Source organism: Castor canadensis, chromosome 10 (assembly GCF_047511655.1).
Source record: "Castor canadensis chromosome 10, mCasCan1.hap1v2, whole genome shotgun sequence".
In the NCBI taxonomy this organism is placed as follows: Eukaryota; Metazoa; Chordata; class Mammalia; order Rodentia; family Castoridae; genus Castor; species Castor canadensis.
In genome coordinates, this window is record NC_133395.1 from 102,647,180 (window position 1) to 102,667,671 (window position 20,492).

General features: G+C 41.5%; 1 protein-coding gene across 16 annotated transcripts in view; it reads left to right on the top strand.

Moving 5' to 3' along the window:
- Thrb (thyroid hormone receptor beta) overlaps positions 1–20,492 on the top strand; it is a 407,107-nt gene that overhangs the window by 366,122 nt on the left and 20,493 nt on the right. For all 16 annotated transcript variants that reach the window (XM_074043809.1, XM_074043798.1, XM_074043802.1 and 13 more), the window contains 3 exons: positions 6,639–6,739; positions 12,719–12,866; positions 15,506–15,711. In XM_074043809.1, coding sequence (XP_073899910.1) covers positions 6,639–6,739; positions 12,719–12,866; positions 15,506–15,711 — 455 coding nt within the window. The remainder of the gene's footprint in view (positions 1–6,638; positions 6,740–12,718; positions 12,867–15,505; positions 15,712–20,492) is intronic.

The following is a 20,492-nucleotide window of genomic DNA, read 5'->3' on the forward strand; positions in this document are numbered from 1 at the left end:
GGAAATATGTTCATTTCACTTCATTTTTCTTGTCTCCTCACTTTTGATGAAGATAAAAATTCCGTGAAAAATTTCTTTACTTTTAAAACAACATACTATAAGACCAAAGATCAATGGCAGCTGAGGTCAGAGTTGAGGCATGGTAGAGCATAGTGCAGACTGTGGAGAACTAGGAAAGACACTTCTTTATTCTGTCTAATCTATCTGCCCATTCTCAGTTCACCTGGTTGATGCCCTGTGAGAATTTGTGATGAGTTTTGTCAGACCACCCAATTTTTCATATGAAGCAAGAATGCTAAGATTTTTAAAAAATACTCTGTGAGCCAAACATTGTAGATTGCCAGTGCATATGCCCTTTGATTAAAATATCATTATGTCAACCTATTTTCTTTCTTAGTGATTTCCATCTTCAAGTGTTTTCACTCTAATTGCAAATTGGAAGGCTACATCAGCTACTAAAAAGCTGAGTCTACAGGTCCAGGGAGATGGAAGCTTAGTTAGGACTTCCTGTGCTTAACTCAAGCCTGGCCCCCCAAATTACTAAATCTGTTATAGTTTCATAAATTCTTTTTTTTTTCTAGAGAGGGTGATATGGGGCTTGAACTCAGAACGTTGTGCTTGCTAGCCAGGCACTCTACTGCTTGAGCTACTGTCACCATCCCTTCTTGCCCTGGTTATTTTTCAAATAGGCCCTCACGTTTTGCCCAGGCCAACCCAGACCACACTCCTCCTATTTGTGCTTCCTCTCATAGCTGGATGACAAGTGTGTGCCACCACCCCCAGCTATTAATTGAGATGAGATCTCTCTAAATTTTTTCCAGGGCTAGCCTTGAACCACAATCCTCCCAATTTCTGCCTCTTGAGTAGCTGGATTTGCAGGCATGAGCCACTGCATCTGACTGATTTCAGTAATTCTTGAATCAGAAGAAACAATACAAAAATGCTGTGTTCTTTTTTCTGTCCAAGAACCTCAGATGGGAATCCAGAGGCCCTTGTCATCATGTCCTCATCCCCCTTTCAGGAATTATCTCTGACCTGGTCCTCCTACTTCCCCTCCCTACTCTACTCCCAATGCGTGAGAGGTTGAAACCTTGTACTCCAGGTGTCTGCTGTCCCCCAGCACTGAGGCTTCACCCAGCCAGAGGACAAAGTGTAAGGAAAAGATGCTCAGTGCCCCAAGAAGGGTGGTGGGAAAGGAAGGGTGACAGTGGCTGTTCTGAGGAGGGTTTTATGAAGTGGGGACCACTAAGTCAATGCTGGTTCAAGTCTGTGCTTAGGGATTTACACACAGTAGACACATACATGTTTGCTAAATTAATAGACGGACGGCTGAATGGTTTAATTAATTGGTGTAGTGTTTTTCAGAGGATTAAAGATTAACATGATGCAAAACCTGATTCCTAATACCAAGCATTAAATGTAAAAGGAATCAGGATTAGCATGCTGGGAAAAGGCTAAACCATCCGAGGTTTTAAGTAGGTAAAGAATTGGGAAAGGGAAGAAGGTTCCATTACTGGAAAAGCTTAAATCAGAAGGGTCTGAGCTGTGGAATGAGCTGAGGAAGTTCACTATAAAATTGGAAGGGTAACTAAGCACACTAATGGGTTAGCTTCTTCAGAAGAACTAACATATAGTCTCATCCTATGTCCTGTCCCAGCCCACCCAGGGACCCCACCCAAGAACGCCGGCTCTGAGCTAATAATTCTACAGGATGGGTCAGAACTCATCTGAACTGTTTTCTGAGGTTATTAACCAGGCCTCTTCAGAGTTACCTAAGGCAACGTGCACTTGCAGTTTTCCAGATAGACAGTTAGCATCCAGCTGCATCTGTACTTCTCTGACCTGCCCTGGACTTTTCACCATGGGTAACAACCGCTCCCTAAGACACCAGGACTGGTTCTGTTGGGTAGGTAGTCTACACCCAAGGCAGGATTAAGCTGTGGTGGAAAGGTCTCCAAACTCAGCTCGCTCTCCTTCTTCCCAGGTCACACCCTGTGCTTTAGATTGACTGGCAAGATTCATCTGCTTTCTATTGTATTTCCTCAAGGCTGTGTGTCTGGCAGGATAACAAGAAGTACCAGGGGTTCTCCTCCTGGGACCTGCCCTGCTATTGTCATTCACTCAAAAAAATTAAACTAGCCAGCCTTCTGACTTTTCCCAACACAGAAAGCATTAGATCTAGTGTAAACCAAGAAGCCAGTTACCATCTGTGGCATGATTTCTGGTGCAAAGGCACGAAACTTTCCCCTTCTATACCTCAAATCTCTCTGAGAATCCATTTTTTAAATCAGTGTTAGTTGCAACATGGATGAACCTTGAAAACACTCTAAGTGAAAGCCAGTCACAAAAGATCACGTATTGTACAATCCCATTTGTATGAAATGTCCAGAATAGACAAATCAGAGACTATATTAGTGGTTGCCTAGGGCAGAAGGGATAGAGGAGACGACAGGGATGAGGGTGATGGCTAAACTTATAGAGTTTCTTTTGGGGATGATGAAAATGTTCTAAGACTGATAGTGGTGATGGAATCACAATTCTGTGAATATATTAAAAGTCATTGAACTGAATAGTATGTGAATTATATCTTAATAAAGCTGTTACCAAAACAGATTTTTAAAAAGTTAATAATATTTTATGGTACGGGGGCTTGAACTCAGGACCTTGCACACTTGAACCACACTCTTAGTTCCTTTCTGTTTTTAGCTTGTTTCTTAGATAGGATCTTGTGCTTTTGCCTGGGCTGGCCTTGAACCCCGGTCTTCCTACTTCTTCCTCCCAAGTAGCTGGGATTATAGGCATGTATCACCACACCTGGCCTCAGCCTATTTTATATGCAAGTGGATACTTCACAACTAACTCAACATTACTAAATATCCACTAAAAAACAAAATCTCAAGGTCATTTTTTGGGCAAGCAGATGCAGTTTGCTTTCATAAAAATATGCTTGATAAAATGGCAGCATCAGTCTTCGTCTGAAAAGTAATGCTTATGAGCAAATAGGGAGCTGGTGACAATTTATTGTCCTTCATCATATGTTGTCATGGGTCTTAGTTGTTCTGAGGGGAAAGTACTATTAGCCAGGTTTCTCTACCAGTTCCCTGGGACAACTTGCCTGTACAGTTCTTCAGATGAACAATGTAGCTTCAGGGTTGCCTCTCACATCTGTTTCTAGACAGACCTACCTGGCATGACGACACCCAGAGTGTCCCCACTTGGCAATAGAACTGTGACACATGCATTTCCTTGGTGGGCATATTGACTGGCATGTGACTCTTTTGTGAGTGTGAAAAAGTGAAAAGATGGAGACCCTGAAATAAAACAGCAAAAACTGGCGAAGTTCTCCAGAGGTGTGCGATGTTATTGGTACCCTAAAGAGAACCCGCTCCTACCTGATCACTATGTGGGGGACATTCTTCCCTGGTAGAAGCTACTTCATGATGAATAATGGGTGCAGGCATAAGGACTGATGGATCATTACTTGTGGTGACTGTTTTAGATAACTAAAATGGCTCAGAGGTGATATTGCAGAGAAAAGAAAGGGATAGGTGGAGCGCACTAGTACAATCATGTAAGCAGCTGCTTCTGCCTCAAGTATGTGTTGCTGCAGAAGGCTGGATTTAACTAAAGACATCCAATCACCTCCACCCACCTAGAAAATATTCTAGGGGAAATGAGAGTAAAACAAATCATTTATCCTCTAGCAGTCAGAATATGGAAAGAGACCATTCTAATCTCTGACTGAATGAGATTTGGATTCCAGGGTTTGCAAGAACCATTACAGGTCAAACATTCAAATAAATTGTTCAACCACAGAAAGAAGAAAATCTTCTGTGTTTTACTGCCAACTCCAAAAGCTAAGGGCAGCAAAGGTGGTGAGGACAAGGAATGGGGAGGTGATGGTAAATTACCTGTATCTTCCCAACTCTGGCTAATGCTCCCAGATACCACGTTGTGACTTTCCTAAGGTGTGTCCCCAGGCCACGGCACCGTATCCCACTGTATCACAGTTGGTTCCTACACATGAGATTAGAGGGAAATGATCTTCACCTCTTCCTCCTTTATCTCTGCAGTCTACATGTGATACCAAGGATTCAAAAGTCTTTCTGAATCAGTTGTACACAGTTCAGAAGTATAGAGGTCAAGGTCTATCTGCTTTTACCAGGAAGACGCTCATTTTAGTAACTGGGTTACTCCGTTGGTTAAAACTTTCCTTGTGCTTTGTAAGTAGGTGTTTATCTGCCACACAAACCCCTGAGCACACATCCTTTCCACCACTTGTTGTCTGTCATTTTTGCGAAAACCATCCTAGTGACTGAATTGGAATCTCACTGAGGCTGTTGTCTTGCACTTCTCTGCGATCACACTCAACTTCATTCATGTCCTTTCCTTTTTTTCCACCTCTTTCTCTCACAGAGCAATGACCAGAGCTGGAAAACTAGTACGAGGGACTTGCACACTTCCCAAAGGAAAAGTACTTCATTCATTTTCATGTTCTCAGCACCAACCATAATGCTTATCACATAGTACCTGCTAAAAAAAAGTTCATGAATAGATGAGTGATTGAGTGAACACACAAATCATTTCAATTCCCTTTTGTCCTGCCCAAACCCTGCCCAGAATTCTCTTTTTAAAAGTGCCTGATGAGGATTTTGGAAATCTTGTAATGAATTCAACAGATGAATCATGGCTTGCCTGATGCAAAAGTAAACTAAGAAAAACTGTGATATTTAAAAATGTACATTACCAAATCTTATTTTGAGGTCAATTATCTGCCTCCCAAGGAGTCACATTTTCCTAAATTAAAGTTTCAGCAAAGTAATTTCTAAGAAATTATGAAAATGATTCCTTTTCCTTCTGTTTTCTTCATGGCTTTTATTTTCTGGAAAGTGGGGCCTTCATTCATTAACTTGGTTAATAAAATGTTTATGAACTTAGGATGTAACACATTTGTACATGGAAGCAATGCTAGGAATCTCCCTGTATAGCTATCTCTATCTCAACTAGCAAAAATGCTTTGTCCTTCTTATTGTTTATACTCTCTCTTCAAAAAATTAGAGATGGGGCAAAACAGTTTCTGCCTGGAAGCGAGGGGGTAGCGGGGGAGAGGGAGGGAATGGGGGGAGGAAGGGGGCAGGGGGTAGGGGGGAGAAATGACCCAAACATTGTATACACATATGAATAAATGAAAAAAAGAAAAATATATTGAACAATGAATAGATAAAGGGAAAAAAATAAATAACATGTTTATGAAAACAAAGCGAAAAAGGTCTGGAGCTGTGGCTCAACTGCTAGGGCACCTGTCTAGCAAGCGGGAAGGCCTGAGTACACCCACAGTGGGGATACATTGAGAATCCCCTTTGAACATCAACTTAAGTATTAATAATGAAAGACAGGACTAAAAAACATGTATAGTGGGGGGACTACTAGTAGGAAGGGGGAGGGTGAATGAAGGAGATTAAGGTGAGGGAATATGGTTGATGGACTTCATATACTTACATGAAATAGAACAAAGAAACCTCTTGCTATTGCTTTAAGTGGGGCAGGAAGGTGGGGGGGGGAGATGGTGGGGGTGATCTAACCAATCTACAGTATAAACCTAATCAGAATTGTCATCATGAATCCCCCTCCATGTATAATGAATATATTCTAATAAAAAAGTTATAATTTAAAAAGTCTATGAAAATGGAATACAGTAAGTCATTGGTCATTTCAACCTAACTAATCTTCACTAAAACTAAGAAAAGTTTACTTAGTCAAAGACTTTCCAAGAGAACATGTGGGAGCAGGTGGCTCATGTTTTTGTTTGTAAACTTTGGTGGTTTAAAGTAACAAACAAAGGGCACACTAACAAAAGAACTTATTGTGCTCAAGTGGTAGAGCACCTGCCTAACAAGTGCCAGACCCCAAGATCAAGACCCAGTGTGCCCAAATAAAAAGCTGAAAAGGAGTTATGGTGGTTGAATTTTCTTTCCTTAATCAATGGAACTGCAATTATTTTACACTACCCTAGTAGTGTTGGGTTGTATATTATAATATCACAAGTTTACCAAAAAATTTTAGATGGCCTTTTTCATTCTACTAAAACTCTCTATTTTTACAAGATGACTGGCATAACTTATCCTGGGCACTTGATGGTAAGAGTTCTGGGTTCCTGTCTCTGCCCTGTAACTTCCAGTGGACCCTGAGAGAGGTCAAAGCCCCAAGACCAGTTTCTTCAAGATTTCCCAAGGTCTGGAGCCATGAAAGTTTCTGAATTCACTGCATGGTGCCTTGACTCTAACGTGGATCAATTTTGAGAACAAGTTCTGAAATAAACCTCTCTTTCAAGATTGTGTTGTCCAGAATTCAGTGTTCCGGGGGTCTTAAATCCTGACCTCCCAACTTGATTCATGGGTCTAACAGCACAGCACACAGATCTCAACTGTGTTTCTGGCATGGGGAAATCCTGAGCTGATGTCACTCTATTGCTCCAAATATGTCTGACACTTAGTTTTTGGTTTCATTAAGTCTTCTCTGTTTTTAGCCTCTTCTTAGCAAACCAGTCTTGCCTCTGGCTAGAGAACTTAGCTCTGGTGTATCTTTGATTTTTCACCTGGTATTGTTTTCTAATCTTCCTCTTTGCCCCTCCTTCTCAGGGTACATTCCCAGCTACTTAGACAAAGACGAGCTCTGCGTAGTGTGTGGTGACAAGGCCACGGGGTATCACTACCGCTGTATCACCTGTGAAGGTTGCAAGGTAAGTGCCCAGGTCCCCAGCACCCAGACCTCTGCCCAGCTCAGATCTCTTCCCAGGACTCCACTGGAACTCAATGTTAAATTCAAGTCCAAATTTAAACCAGATTCTAACATACATAGCCTGAGACCATCCAGGGGTCCTTTTCATTTTTGACATGTTCAAGATCTGAGGGTGTTCCCCCCCAAACCATAAGTAACTAAAGGAAATTTTACAAGAGTGTGATGTCTGGTTTCTTTACCGCTTCAAGTGTTTTTAAAACAAAAGAGAATAAGATGAAATTAGTAAAACTTTTACTTTGGGTTTTAAAAAGCATATGTTTTTTAAATATGTGAGCATCCCAATAAATATTTTTTTCTTCCCACTTTATTTACAATGTTTGTGGAGGCAGGGTTTGATCTTCTATGGGCTCCATCCCCAGTTAATCTGCATGAATATGCCATTTTTAAGGGTTCCATTAGGATATACTTTTGAGGCTACTTACATTCAATTATGTCCTGAAATTTTTCCCAAGTGGCGTTGGCCAAGCCTGCAGTAAGTAGACTCTGGTCCATCCACCAGGTAATTTTGTTCTCTGCAGACCTTTCTTCAGGAGATGAATGACAACATACTAGTCTGCTTACCTGCCCAAAGGCAGCCTAAACCTGCCTCCTTACACTCTCCATCAACAAAATTAAGCTGTATGGAAAATATCTTTTAGTTCATCAGCTTAGCCTGGAAAATAAAATATATCATAAGCATAAAAAAGTTTAACCAGTGCTGTATTCAGTATTCAGCTAATGTTTTATAAAGGAAGATGTGTTTTAAATCAGGGAATGATTTTTATAATTATTTTTTGATGACATGTTTAGTTAAATCCCCCAAATTAACATGTGAGTTCAGTTCACACCAAGAAGTGTTCCTTTTCCCTTGGAGATTTCTCAAGCAAATTCCCCACTTTTGTACATGAAATTAAGAAACACAGGAGAACCTGCTAAAAATGTTGAGATGGTGACATTACCTCAACAAAAGTAAGAAATAAGGTCACTTCTGAGGTCCCAAGGCCTTTATCTGCAGCACTGTTATTTAGAAGTGAGGTATGTAACATCTTCCCTTAGGTCTGAATCTTGCAGTTCTTAAACAAACACTGAGCTAAAGGTTGCCCTTACAGCTATGAAAATAACATCTTCAACAATTTCTCCAAGCTAATTACAAGTCCTGGCCATTAGGGGACTTGCAGACTCTCTCATGAAAGAGCCGCTCTGGGCTTGATTAGAAATCAATAAAACTATTTAACTTTAAGTACATTCTTTCATTCCCAAAGCTCAGCCATGGAAACTGGTCTTTTTTTTTTTTTTTCTAAATTAGCACCAATTCATAAGGCTTTACCTGCTTGATAATGCAACATTGAGATTCTTTTAAATCAGTTTTTTAGGATAAACTTTGAATTCTGGGAGAGAATCTAATGAAAAGTCCATTTACTACTTAACTCCCCAAAGTGACCCTAAAGGCTGAGAGTGCCTTGCAGAGAACTGAGTGCATTCCCAGCAATTGCCCTAAACAAAGGGAGAATTGAGCCTCCTAACCCATGTCAGTGCCTCAGCTGGGGTCTGACTCAGCTGAAATTTCTTTCCTTCCTTCCTCCCTCCCTTCCGCTCTACCTCCTTCTCTCCCTCCTTCTTTTCCTTCCCCCACCCTTTTCCACTCCCCCTTCCTTCCTTTCCCCTTCCTTCTTTTCCTCCTTCCTTCCCCCCTTCCTTCCTTCCTTTCTTCCCCATTCCTTCCTTCTCTGTTTCCATCCTTCTTTCTTTCCCAGTACTAGAGTTTGAACTCAGGACCCAGGAGCTCTATCACTGAGCCACATTCCCAGCTCTTTTTGCTTTTGTTTAGTTTAGATATGGTGTCACTCTTTTGCCAGTCGACCTAGGACCTTAATCCTGTTACCTCTGCCTTCTGCACAGCTGAGATTAATAGGCATGAAACACTATGCCCAGCTCCTCAGCTAAGATTTTCTTAAAAGAAAAAATCATGTAGCAAAAGGTTAGGTTTCTTCACTTGCATGCCTTTGTCTCAGATCCAAATCCTGTCTCTAGGACTGCTCTATCATAAAACCAGAAAGGACCATGGGGGCAGGGTTTGCAGATCACTTAATATCAAGAGAAGTCGTCTTAGGAAAAGACAAGAGTTTTTCTAAGGAAGTGTAGTTTCTAAGAATGGCAACAGACTTTTTTTTAAAAGTTATGCTTCATATAATGTTTATTCAAACCTGCAATTTAAAAATATTTCCACTCCAAACAACATGTATGGATAGAATCTTTTTGGCCCATTTTTACCCAGACAACAGTGAAATCTCAAGGAGATATTTTCTCTGTTGGGATGTGCCAGTCTTTATGCATTTTTTTTTTTTGTAGAGAGTGATGTTACCTCATAATAAACTATTTTCTAAGACCAAAACCTTAACAACTGCCCAAATACTGACAGAGGAAGATGACATTTTGTCTCAAAGCACTGAGAAATGGATCCAGTTCTCCAGATGCACAGAAACACATCTGAGGTTGATATATAAAAGCAGTACCTCTAGTCACCAGCAAATCAATGACATACATGTCCTCATTTATTTCCCAGGACATCTTTTTGTTATCAGCTCAACTCTAAAGGGACTTATTTACTTACTTGTTTTCGTGATAGGGATTGAAACCAGAACCTCACATATGCTAAGCTCATGCTGTACCAATGAACCCCAGCCTCTAAAAGATTTTTTTTTTAATAAGTAGACTATTACAAAAGTTCTATACTCAAGTTTACTTCCAGGAGTTAATTTTCATCACTTTTCAAAATTAAGGGACCTAGTGTTTTTACATTTACTCAAGTGAAGTGATCCCCCATCGTATGTCAAGATATGCTTTATGATAGCTTAGGGGAGGACAATGGCATAAAGGAATTTGTCCCATGAAGTGTCCAAGAAAAGCCATCAAAAGTAGGTCACAGAAAAGATGGCACAAGCAATAGTACAGCAAGCCATCACGCTTTTTATGAAATGAGCAAGTCGCAGTTATTTCATTCATTCCATGGAAGAGTGCACAGAATAGCCTTTTGGGAGAAATGGGTGCTACCCTGTTTTGGCTTTCCATCCTTTTCTGGTGCCATTTCGGTCTTCTGGATGCTCCAACCCCAGCAGGGCACAGGGTGATGGAGACACACAGTGTCAGGTAGCTTCCCTGTGGTGAAACCGCCAGTCAGCTTTCACTGGCTGTCTTGGACTTTGCTACTTCCCCTTTTAGGAAACATTGCCTCCTCCCAGTCTGGGACTGGGAGCTCTGTCCTGCCCCCTCCCAGTCTGGGACATCCTTCTTGCCAGGAGTCCCAAGGTGGGTTTTTTTTTTCCTCCCTCTATTGCCCTCCTTGGATGGAGGAACAGGTAGGGAGGGAGGCTCATAGGAAGTTTGCATTTCACTCCTGCCACAGGGTCTGACATTGCTGCTTTGCAGGATTTACCCACCCTGCACATCAAGGGATAAATCCCTAACATCTCAAACAGCTGCCCATGTGACCTCTCTTGAATTTTTTAGCAGGATGTCCACATGATCCAGATTCTTGCATGCAAAGTTTAAGGATGCAAAAGCCTGATATAACATGAGCTCTTCTGTTAAAACGTGAACACTGGATATGATATAAAGAATTTACACACATGCACCCAAACCAAGTCTCTGAATCTCACTTATTCATGGTGTTTTCCCATTTTTTATGTCTGCTTTGCCCAATATGAATGCCTAACTAAACTTTGTATCTTTTTCATTATATGGAGTAGCTTTGTGTCTGAGTGAGGAATAGGTTAGGGGGCTATGTCTATAATCAAAGCCAAGGAAGATTAAGTGAGATAATAAAAACATGGGTTGAATCTAGCTAACCAAGTGAGAGCTCTTCCCTCTTTGAGTTTTAGCAGGAAACTCCTCTAAAACTTCCTAGTCTAACAAAACAGATAAAGTGAATGCATTTTGAGAAGTGGATGGGACTATTTATAATCTAATCACTTAAATGATACAGCAAAATCACTTCATTTTATGTCATTTGAGCTGTAAAGCAAATAAGATGTAGAGTACAACTTAGGAATGTAGGCCAAGTTCCCATGTGTACTTGCCGTGTGATTTGGGGCCTGATTCGACCTGCCTGAGGCTTAGTTTTATAAACCCTACTATGAAGATATTAAGAATACTTTCCATACAAGTGTGAATATGGAACATTGAGATCTGTTGAAGTCACTTTAAGAGGGGGAATGGAGTAGGAGGCAGACTAATGGAAGGGATGAACCCAATCAGGGTATAATAGTAGGATATATGGAAATGTCACAATAAAACCCCTGTATAAATATCATGCACTTAATAAAATACTTAGAAAGAAAAGAGTGCCTCCCTAACAAGGTTATGGGGAGGATGCAGTGATATGGGCTACATTACCACATTCTGCATCATTCCCCTCACAAGACATGCTCACTTGTCATTGTTAATTCCTGCAATTGAATGCACTTGTCAGGACTTGGGGGTCATGTCCAGAAAATTCTAGTGTAACACCCTTGAGAATGTTATCTAAGTCACCCAGGCCTAAACAAAATCTCTGAAGGTAATTAATGCATCTATTGAATTGCTAAATGATCAAATTATTAATAAAGTATCAAGTATTCAGTTCTTTTATTTCCCAGTACAATGTAATAAAGTTCCTCATAGCTTAATTTAGCAACATAATTATTTTTTCTCTTTTTATTGGCATATATTAGTTGTACAAAGGGGTTTCATTGTGATATTTCCACACATGCACACAATGTACCTTGATCAAATTCACCCCCTCTACTCTTTCTAATGCCTCTTCCCCCTTTTTAAAACAGTTTAACAGATTTCACTATTCTGTTTTCATGCATGTGTGTGATGTACTTGAGTCATATCTCCCTCCCCCACACATACCCTTTCAACGTCTCCTCTCATTCTCTCATCCTCCTGTTGGTTCCTCCCAGCTAGTTCCACCATTTTACACTTGTGGCACTCAATTTGTTCTTTAGGTCTAGATTTCACATATGAGAGAGATCATGTGATATTTGTTTTTCTTAGGCTGGCTTATTTCACTTAACATGATGATCTCCAGTTCCATCTATTTTCCTGCAAACAACACAATTTCATTCTTCCTTATTATTGAATAATACTCCATTGTGTATATGTACCACATTCTTTTTTAAAAAAAAATTATTAGCATAAATTAATTGCACGAAGGGATTTCAAAGTGAAATTTACAGCTTCCATATATGTGTATTTTGATCAAATCTACCCCATCTATGATAGGCTTTCTTAAACACACCCTTCCTCTCCCCTCCTTTATGACATACCACATTTTCTTTATCCATTTATCATTTGAAGGGCACCTAGGCTGATTCCATAGTTTGGCTATTGTGAACAGTACTGCTATTAACATGGGTGTGCAGCTTTCTCTATTGTAAGCTGGTATACATTCCTCCAGATATATGCCCAGGAGTGGTACAGCAGGATCATATGGAAGTTCTATTTATAGTTTTTTGAGGAGCCTCCATGCTGACTTCCATAGTAGCTGCACTAATTTACATTCAACTAGCAGCATATGAGGGGTCCTTTTCCCCCACATGCTCACCAGCATTTGTTTGGTTTCTTGAAATGGTGAAATGAAACCTCTGTACTTTTGATTGAGCAACACAATTATGATACCTTATGAAATAAATATCTTATTCAGTGAACAGAAAAATAAAAGAAAGCACTAGATTTATTCCTTGGATAAATGCCAGAAAGGTGCAGACTCCACAGTCCAGTGACATCCCCTTCAGCTCCCCAGATTCATACTGTTCTGTAGCTGAAGATAAAACTAGAGGGCCAATACAGGTTTGAGTCCAAAACAATTGCTCTCATAGATATGTGAACACAAGATTGAAGAATCATTTATTTTTAGAAAACATGAAACTGTTGTCTTGGGCTTTTCTTTCTCATGTAGGGTTTCTTTAGAAGAACCATTCAGAAAAATCTCCATCCATCTTATTCCTGTAAATATGAAGGAAAATGTGTTATAGACAAAGTCACGCGAAATCAGTGCCAGGAATGTCGCTTTAAGAAATGCATCTATGTTGGCATGGCAACAGATTGTAAGTAGATCTTCATTTGCTTCATATTCAAGGAGTGTTGATTGGGGAAGGGTTTGGTTCAAGATTAACCAGACAGGAAAGAAAGCAGAACCAAGTACTTTCTCACAGCCCCTCTCTCCTGCATCCAAGCTTGCCCTGAAAGGGAGGTGGGAGCCAATCCTGAGGTTTTCATCCCATTCCAATCTTACCAACTCCCAACTCTCAAAGGATCCAGATGCTAGGGAAGGAAAAGCAGTTAAGTTCTCTCTGTAGTGTTTGAAGGGCAGACTGTTAGCAACACTGCTTTGAAACACATTACAAATTAGGAGTCTTGTCCATGTACCTTGATAAGTTATCTTTTCACACACAGGCTATATGTGGTAAGAGCCTCATGGTATAGACCTCATATTTTCTCAAAAGCAGAGACAGGAATTTTATTTTATGGACATTTTTGAGGCAGGTTATCAGCAGAAAACATGGGCCAGGAATGTCTGAAGAACTCAAAGTTGAATGTTACTGCATGAGTCATCCTTCAGTTGGTTGGTTGTTATTTTTAGACAAAAAACATATGGTGTTGAGATTAGCCCTTGGGGGGTCTATCCTTCCCATCCTGTGCAAGGGACTTACATAGTTATTTAATTAATTATAAAAAGAAGAATCAGGCCATTCAGAATGCCTGGCCTCCCTTTTGATAGGTATCAGTATTAATCATTTCTACTGCCATAATTTTTTGTACACCAGTGAGAGATTCCAAATGTTAGCTAAAAATAAAAGAAAGAAAGGAAATGCAATGAAGATTCTTCCTGATCTAAAAGGAAATCATCATGGCTTCCATTTATGTGATAAGTAGGATTCTGTTGGAGCAAACAAAAACATTGGTGGAAGGTCTGGCTTTGCCCAATAAGAAAGACAGGACAGAGTCATTGAAGAGGCTTGCTTTAGCATGTCATGCTGGAAGTCCTGAGTTCATCCCCACTCTGGCTGAGTGTGTTCTTTACCATTTAAAGACTGTAACCCTTCCTGACAATATTCATGATAAGGATATGTGAATATGATTGACTCAGAACCAAATGCTTAGATAAGTCACGAATAACGAACCATTCTTACTGCATATGGAAAAGTTTAAGATATAAGCATTTAGGAGATTTTTAAAAGTCAGTGCTATTCTACACTGTATGGAAATAAACTCTGAATGTCCCTTATTTGCTTACAAGACATTTTGAGAGTTCAGAGTTTATAATCAGAAAAAACTTCTCTTTGAGTCCTAGATCTTCCACTTACTAGCTGAGTGACCTCCAAGTTTTTGGCTTCATTTCTGGGAAATCACCACCTGCCTCATAGGGCTGTGTCCAGGACTAAGTTAGATAGTGCAGGTCAGGTGCAACAGTCTGTGGCCCACTGGAAGGATTTGGGAAATGAGGCTGTATCATTACCTTCTAGTAAGTGAGCCCCAGGGCCTTCACAGGACTCATTCGTATTTCCCATACTTTCATAACTTTGGTGATCCAATCCAGTCTGTACCTTCTGTGGTTTGTATATCAGTGGGTTCCTTGGTTCTCCTCTTCTGGCTATGTCTGCCTTTGTCCTTTTCTTACCAGGTTATCAAGAAATGGCCCTAGGACAATGACATTATAGAATGGAATCAGGAGTTCTGGGTCTTGCTTGTGAGTTTAGGCGAGTCATGACCTCTCTGGATCATTTCTTCCTCTGTGAAAGAAAGGAGTTGGATGGGTACTGTCTAGGGTCCCTTCTAGTTCTAAAATACTGTGACTCTAACATAAAAATTGAGCCTTTCCATTCCGTTGATAGTTACTAAGAGTCTAGTAAGATGGTTTCTTTTGGAAATTAACCACAGAAATATAGATTTCTTATTATCTACTATTCTTATTTCTCTTTTGCACAAGTGAAACAAGTTGTGCCTAAACTTACTGAGCTCTCATAATGCATTATCATGTTGAATACCTTGGGAAGCAGGTATTAGTGATCCTATTTCACATAGGAAGAAATGAAAGCTCAGAGAGCCCAAGTAACTTGCTGGAAATCACACAGCTAGAAGGTGGTAGCGTCAATATTCAAATCCAAGTCTTTCTAGATTTCGAAGCCTGGACCCTGACTAGTAAAGAGTAATGCAAAGCAAGTACCTGTGAGGCCCAAGATGGGCCCAGATACATCCCTGTCAGCCCTATGAGAGTCTTGAAAAGGTGGGGTCCTTTTTCCACTGAGGATGGAATCAGGAACTCCTAACACCACTCCAAAGCTTGTTAAACCTGAAATCTCACCAAGAGCCATCTTAAGGGAGGAAAGGAGAACAGGGACCCTAAGCGTGAATTTAGACAGTCAGCTGCACAAATCTACCTGGGAGTATAGACTTTACCTCCTTCTGCTTCACTTTTTTTAGGGCCACCTTCTGTGGAGTTGGGGTGCCCAGGGTCCATGTTCCCTCAGAGCTTTGTTTAGAAAGATGACACTGGCATTGAGAGCTTGGCACTAGGACCCCTGGTGGGTGGTGCCTAGTCAGAGGTAGTTTTCTACTATAGGGAGAAATGCCCTGTGTGACCCTCTGAGCCATCCTGCCTTGATGTATCCCAGGCTCCAGGATGCACAATCTGATAGGTGTCTTGGGAGTGTTCATGTGTCCATTTCACCCTTCTCCTCCCCAGTGGTGCTGGATGATAGCAAGAGGCTAGCCAAGAGGAAACTGATCGAGGAGAACCGGGAGAAGAGGCGGCGGGAAGAGCTGCAGAAGTCCATCGGACACAAGCCAGAGCCCACGGATGAAGAGTGGGAACTCATCAAGACTGTCACCGAAGCCCATGTGGCCACTAATGCTCAGGGCAGCCACTGGAAGCAGAAACGGAAATTCCTGGTAAGGCTTCCCCTGCACTGTACACCATTGGTTACACACTCAGTGTTTTCTGCCTCAACTCAGAGTATTCTCAAGCCATGGGCTGCTGCTATTGCTGCCTGGTTTGATCAGTTAGCAAACTCCAGCTCTGAGAGATGGACAAACTTGCAGAGCTGGGACTGGAGCCAGGTGTGTGGGAGACACCATGGCTACTCTTACCATCTGCTCTGTGATTTGCTGACTTCCAAAGCAGTTTCCTAGGCCTTGTTTGCTCAGTTTGATTTTGGTGTTAGTAAGACCATTCCTGGACCAACTACTTAGTAAATTCATTGCCTGCCAGCTTTCTCCTGCATGCCCCATGAATGCACACTTAGACCTCTGAGCTTGCTCCCACAAGCCATCTCCTCTTTAAAATCACCTCTAGGGTGAAGTATGCCTACCTCAGATGAACTTTCATGTGAACAGAAGTTGTAATGTTTAGCTTGGAATAATGAGCCTGAGTCCAGGAAGACAATGGAGATGGGGGAGGTATGTGGAGAAAACAGATCCTTCCAGACCAGGAGGGTACTGATGTTTGATTATTTTTTATCAAACTCGAGGCTGTGGAAGTTTTTCCCATTCCTTCCTCATCTGGACTCCATAGTGCTTTGAAGGAAGCTGGAATTTCTCTCTCAATTTTACAGACATACAAACCAAGGCTGTAAGTGGCTACCACAGATCACAGTGCTAAGAAAAGTGGCCAAGCAAGGCTCCAAAGCCAACTCAGGTTTTCTGGTTCCCAGTGCAGGCTCTCTACTACCTCATTAGCAGGACTATCTGCCCCAACTGTCTCAGAGAGATCCTGCTTTTAGGGTACCATGTGAAGTATTTTGTGAGTAGAACCTGGCTGAGTCCTGGCAGCAGATTTCCTGTGGGTCTGTCTGCATTTCCAAGCATTTCATTGCTCCTCCCTGCCTGAACAAGGAGATGGGATGCTATAATTATCATTGTGCTTCAACAGTGACATTAAAATGTAATAGGGTTTTCTGTTAAAACAATGTAATAACAAACCTTAAAAGAAATTTTAAGAGAGAAAAATCTTGCATATAATCTACCTGCCCTGAAACAATTACTGTCATTGCCATAATGAAATAACACCACCAGTCCTTGTTAATGGGTTGGTCAGCAATGTCAGCAAACACTTACATAACCCTTACCATATGCTAGGTGCTAGTCTATGTGCTCTCTATATACCAACCCTATGAGTAGACATGGATAATATCTGCATTTTACAGGAGAGAGAACTGAGGTAGAGAAGTGAAGGAAGCTTGTCTGAGCTCCCACAGTTAGTACATAGTGATGATGGGTACACCCAGCTCCAAGTCTGGGCTCCTGTCTACCATCCTGCACAGCCTCATCATCTGTATACCCAAAACCCAAAACACCTCCAAAAGATACAAGAACTGAAACTAAATTAGTTTCAGTAGTCACCAAGATGCTTTTTTCCAGACTCTAAAGATGTATTTTCTTTTTTTCTATTAAGAAACACTTAACACTTAACACCCTGATCCTAGCTACTGAAGAGGCAGAGATGAGGAAAACTGAGGTTTGTAGCCAGTTGCAAATAGTTCATGGTTCGAAAAAAATCCATCACAAAAAAGGGCTGGTGGAGTGGCTCAAGCGCTAAGAGCTGCTTCTGAAAGCTGAGAAGCCAAGCTTATAAAACAAAATGTAATCAAATCTTCCCATGCCTCTGGTCTCTTCAGCAAAGATAACACAGCATAGAGTAGTGAGAACCTGCCTTGAGGCCTGTACTTTTAACTTAAAGGCTCCTGTCAGTTCCCATTAGTCTGACCGTCTATAGAAAAAACACGAAGATACAGCGCAGAGTGATTTGCCACTGGTTTTTGTCAGGGCCATGAGATTATCCACGCACGAGAGTTTTCTTCAGGAAGCTGACATTCATGAACAACTCTTGTGCCCACCATCTCCCTTCCCCGTGAAACTGACGTTAAGTGTATCTTTTGTAGATCCTTGAGATGTTCAAGAAATTGTACTTCTTGATCCAAAAGTAAATAACTGCTCCTCCAAGTCAGTGATTCCCAGAGGGGATCAAAGCTCTTCCACTACCCCATCTGTCTCCACAATGCACTTAATTTCCAGCATCCAGTTGCCTCTGTCCCTGCATCTCCTTGGGGAGTCCATGTTCCATTCAGCAATAGCCCTTCAATGGCCATCCCATGTGTGCTTCACACTCTTGTAGCTTTCCTCCAAGATGGCTGCCATCACAGTCTCTCCTCTGTGCATAGCCCGTTTTCTCCCATGGAGAGAATTCTATTCTCTATCTCCTTGAATCTGGGCTGATCTGTGATTCCTTTAAACAATGGACTTTGGCAGAAGAGATGCTTGAGTGGATTCTAAGGCTGGATCATAAGAAGCTTTGCTCCCACTTGGGTCTCTTGGAGAGGGAGTCAACTGCTATATAACAAAAGTCCAAGTGCTCCAAGACCACCATGCTGGGAGGAAGCCCAGACTAGCCATGCGAAGAGGTCACGTGGAAGGAGAGATTCCCAAACAACCCAGACACCAGAAAAGTGAGTAAAGAAGTTTTCTTATGGTACAGCCATTTGATGGTAGCTGTATAGGGACACCAGGAAGAGCTGTGCCATGATCCCCTAGAACACTGGGAGATAATAGATAGCAATAGATATCTGGATCAGAACTCAATAAATATTCAAGTTGAACATACACTGTCACAGACCAATCTTTGGAGAAAGTACAGTTAAGCCCCAGGCCTCAGCCAGTTTGCATATTTACAGATACTCTACACAGAGAGGTAATGCAGGTTAAACATTCATGGCTCAGGATCAAAACTGTACTCTCCTGAGTAGTGAATTATTCTTGAAAGAAAATTCAGAATCCTTGCCTAAAGACAGCTTTGCTAAATGGTATCCATGTGCCAGAAGGTATCACTGGACTGAACAGGGCTCTGCACATTAGAATTTGTGTCTCTTATGTGGTCGATCCTCCTTTTACGCTTGCAACACTGCTGCACGTTATTTCACTGATTTTTATGTGTTGGTGTCCCATCTTGTTCTCAAAAAGAATTTTAAAAGGCTTATTACCTTAATAACAGTAGAGTAATCTGTCACAAGGGATTAAAATTTATATGTTGTCATAAAAGGTAGAGGTATTTATTTATCTGGAATGGGTAACTAGTTTATTCCCACAAGAAGCTACTTCACCATTTCTTTCCCCTAGGACCAGGATTCAAGTCAGGAAAAGAGACTGGTGGTTTGACTAGGGTTTCAAATCTATATTTGGATCTAAGAAAATGAGAGTCTTTGGCAAATGAGGATTTTCTGCAAAAACCATGCAGTTTCATAATGAATCTAAGGCCCTGCTGTAAAATTACTTCCAAAGCATTCAAATCATGTCATTTTCTAATTTCCTCCAGTCCATTCCAATCTCTGAGGCTACAGAAATGCCCAGTTTTACCACCAACAATTTGTATGTGTGGTCAGGCTGAGAATGGTGGCAGACAAGGCAAGCAGGTATGTCCACGAGGGCTACCTCACTGCTACACCTCCCAGGGGCAACAAGACATTTGGTTTGGCATAAGTCATCTGCTTGCAACAGTATTGTCATGGACATCCTTATTACTGTCTGTTGACATTGTATCATTATTCTCCTTCCCAGTTCATATGCAAAGGTGTGGCTTTGAGTGGACTTCCTAACCAAGAATGAAATGTGACCTTCAGAATTAGGGCAGCCCTCCCCTACTCCTCCCAGGTGTCGCTGCTGCCTCATTTCCACATTCCAGTGAGGGAGCCTCAGAGAGCAGTATGACAGAAGGGTTGGGAAGGGTGGGTGATTCAGCCATGCGTGGTCCATGTGAACAGAGCCCAGGACAAGTGCAATCAAGTTATTGTCACTTCATATATTATCACTTCAGAAAAGGCAGGGGAGCCTAGCAGTCACAGAAGTGGACATAGGAACCAGACAGTCTGAGTCAGCACTTGCCTCTGTTGCTTTCTAACATCTCGAGCATGTCATCTCATCTCTCTACGGCTTAGTTATCTTGTATGCTTACCAAATGGTATAAAAGTAATAAAGGCTGCAACAGTGCCTGGCAATAAGAGGTTGTTGTACACATCTCCCTACCACATCCACCTTCAGCATCTGATCTTACTCATCCCAGGAAAGCATGTACCTATAGTCATGTCCCAAGGCTCCTTTTATACTCCTTTACACCCGGACCTTGAATCACCATCTGTCTGGGTCCCCCTGACTAGCTGTAAGACGACATCTGATGAGCCAGCAGAGGAAGGGTAGAGTCCATCTGGCCTTTGCTTTCTCTACCTGTGCCAAAGAGCTGTCAGGTTAAGCCAAGAAGTCATTGGCTGTTAGCCAACCACTTGAAAAAAGGCCAACTGGCAGCATTTTCTACTTACCTCAAACAATTCTGAGGAAACCATTAAAGCAGAAAGCCAGCTTGTCAAGATTTGTGTCACACCAACCTCCCAGTGCTGACAGAGGGCTGATGCCACACCTGCACACACATCTGAACTTCTTATTTATACTTTTCCATTTCCACTTCCAATAGGAGCTACTCTGGATTCCTTAGCCCATATCCAGTGCATCTTCAGCCTCTGTCTTCAGCCCCTACTTCATGTACTTCCATCCATCTTAACTGCCAGCCCATAATCTTACTCAACTCAACCCAAGCTACTGGGTAAAAGTACTTCCAAAGCATTTTAATCATGCTATTTTCTAGTTTTCTCTCAAGTTTTCCCCAAGATACTATTGTTTCCAGACAGTTT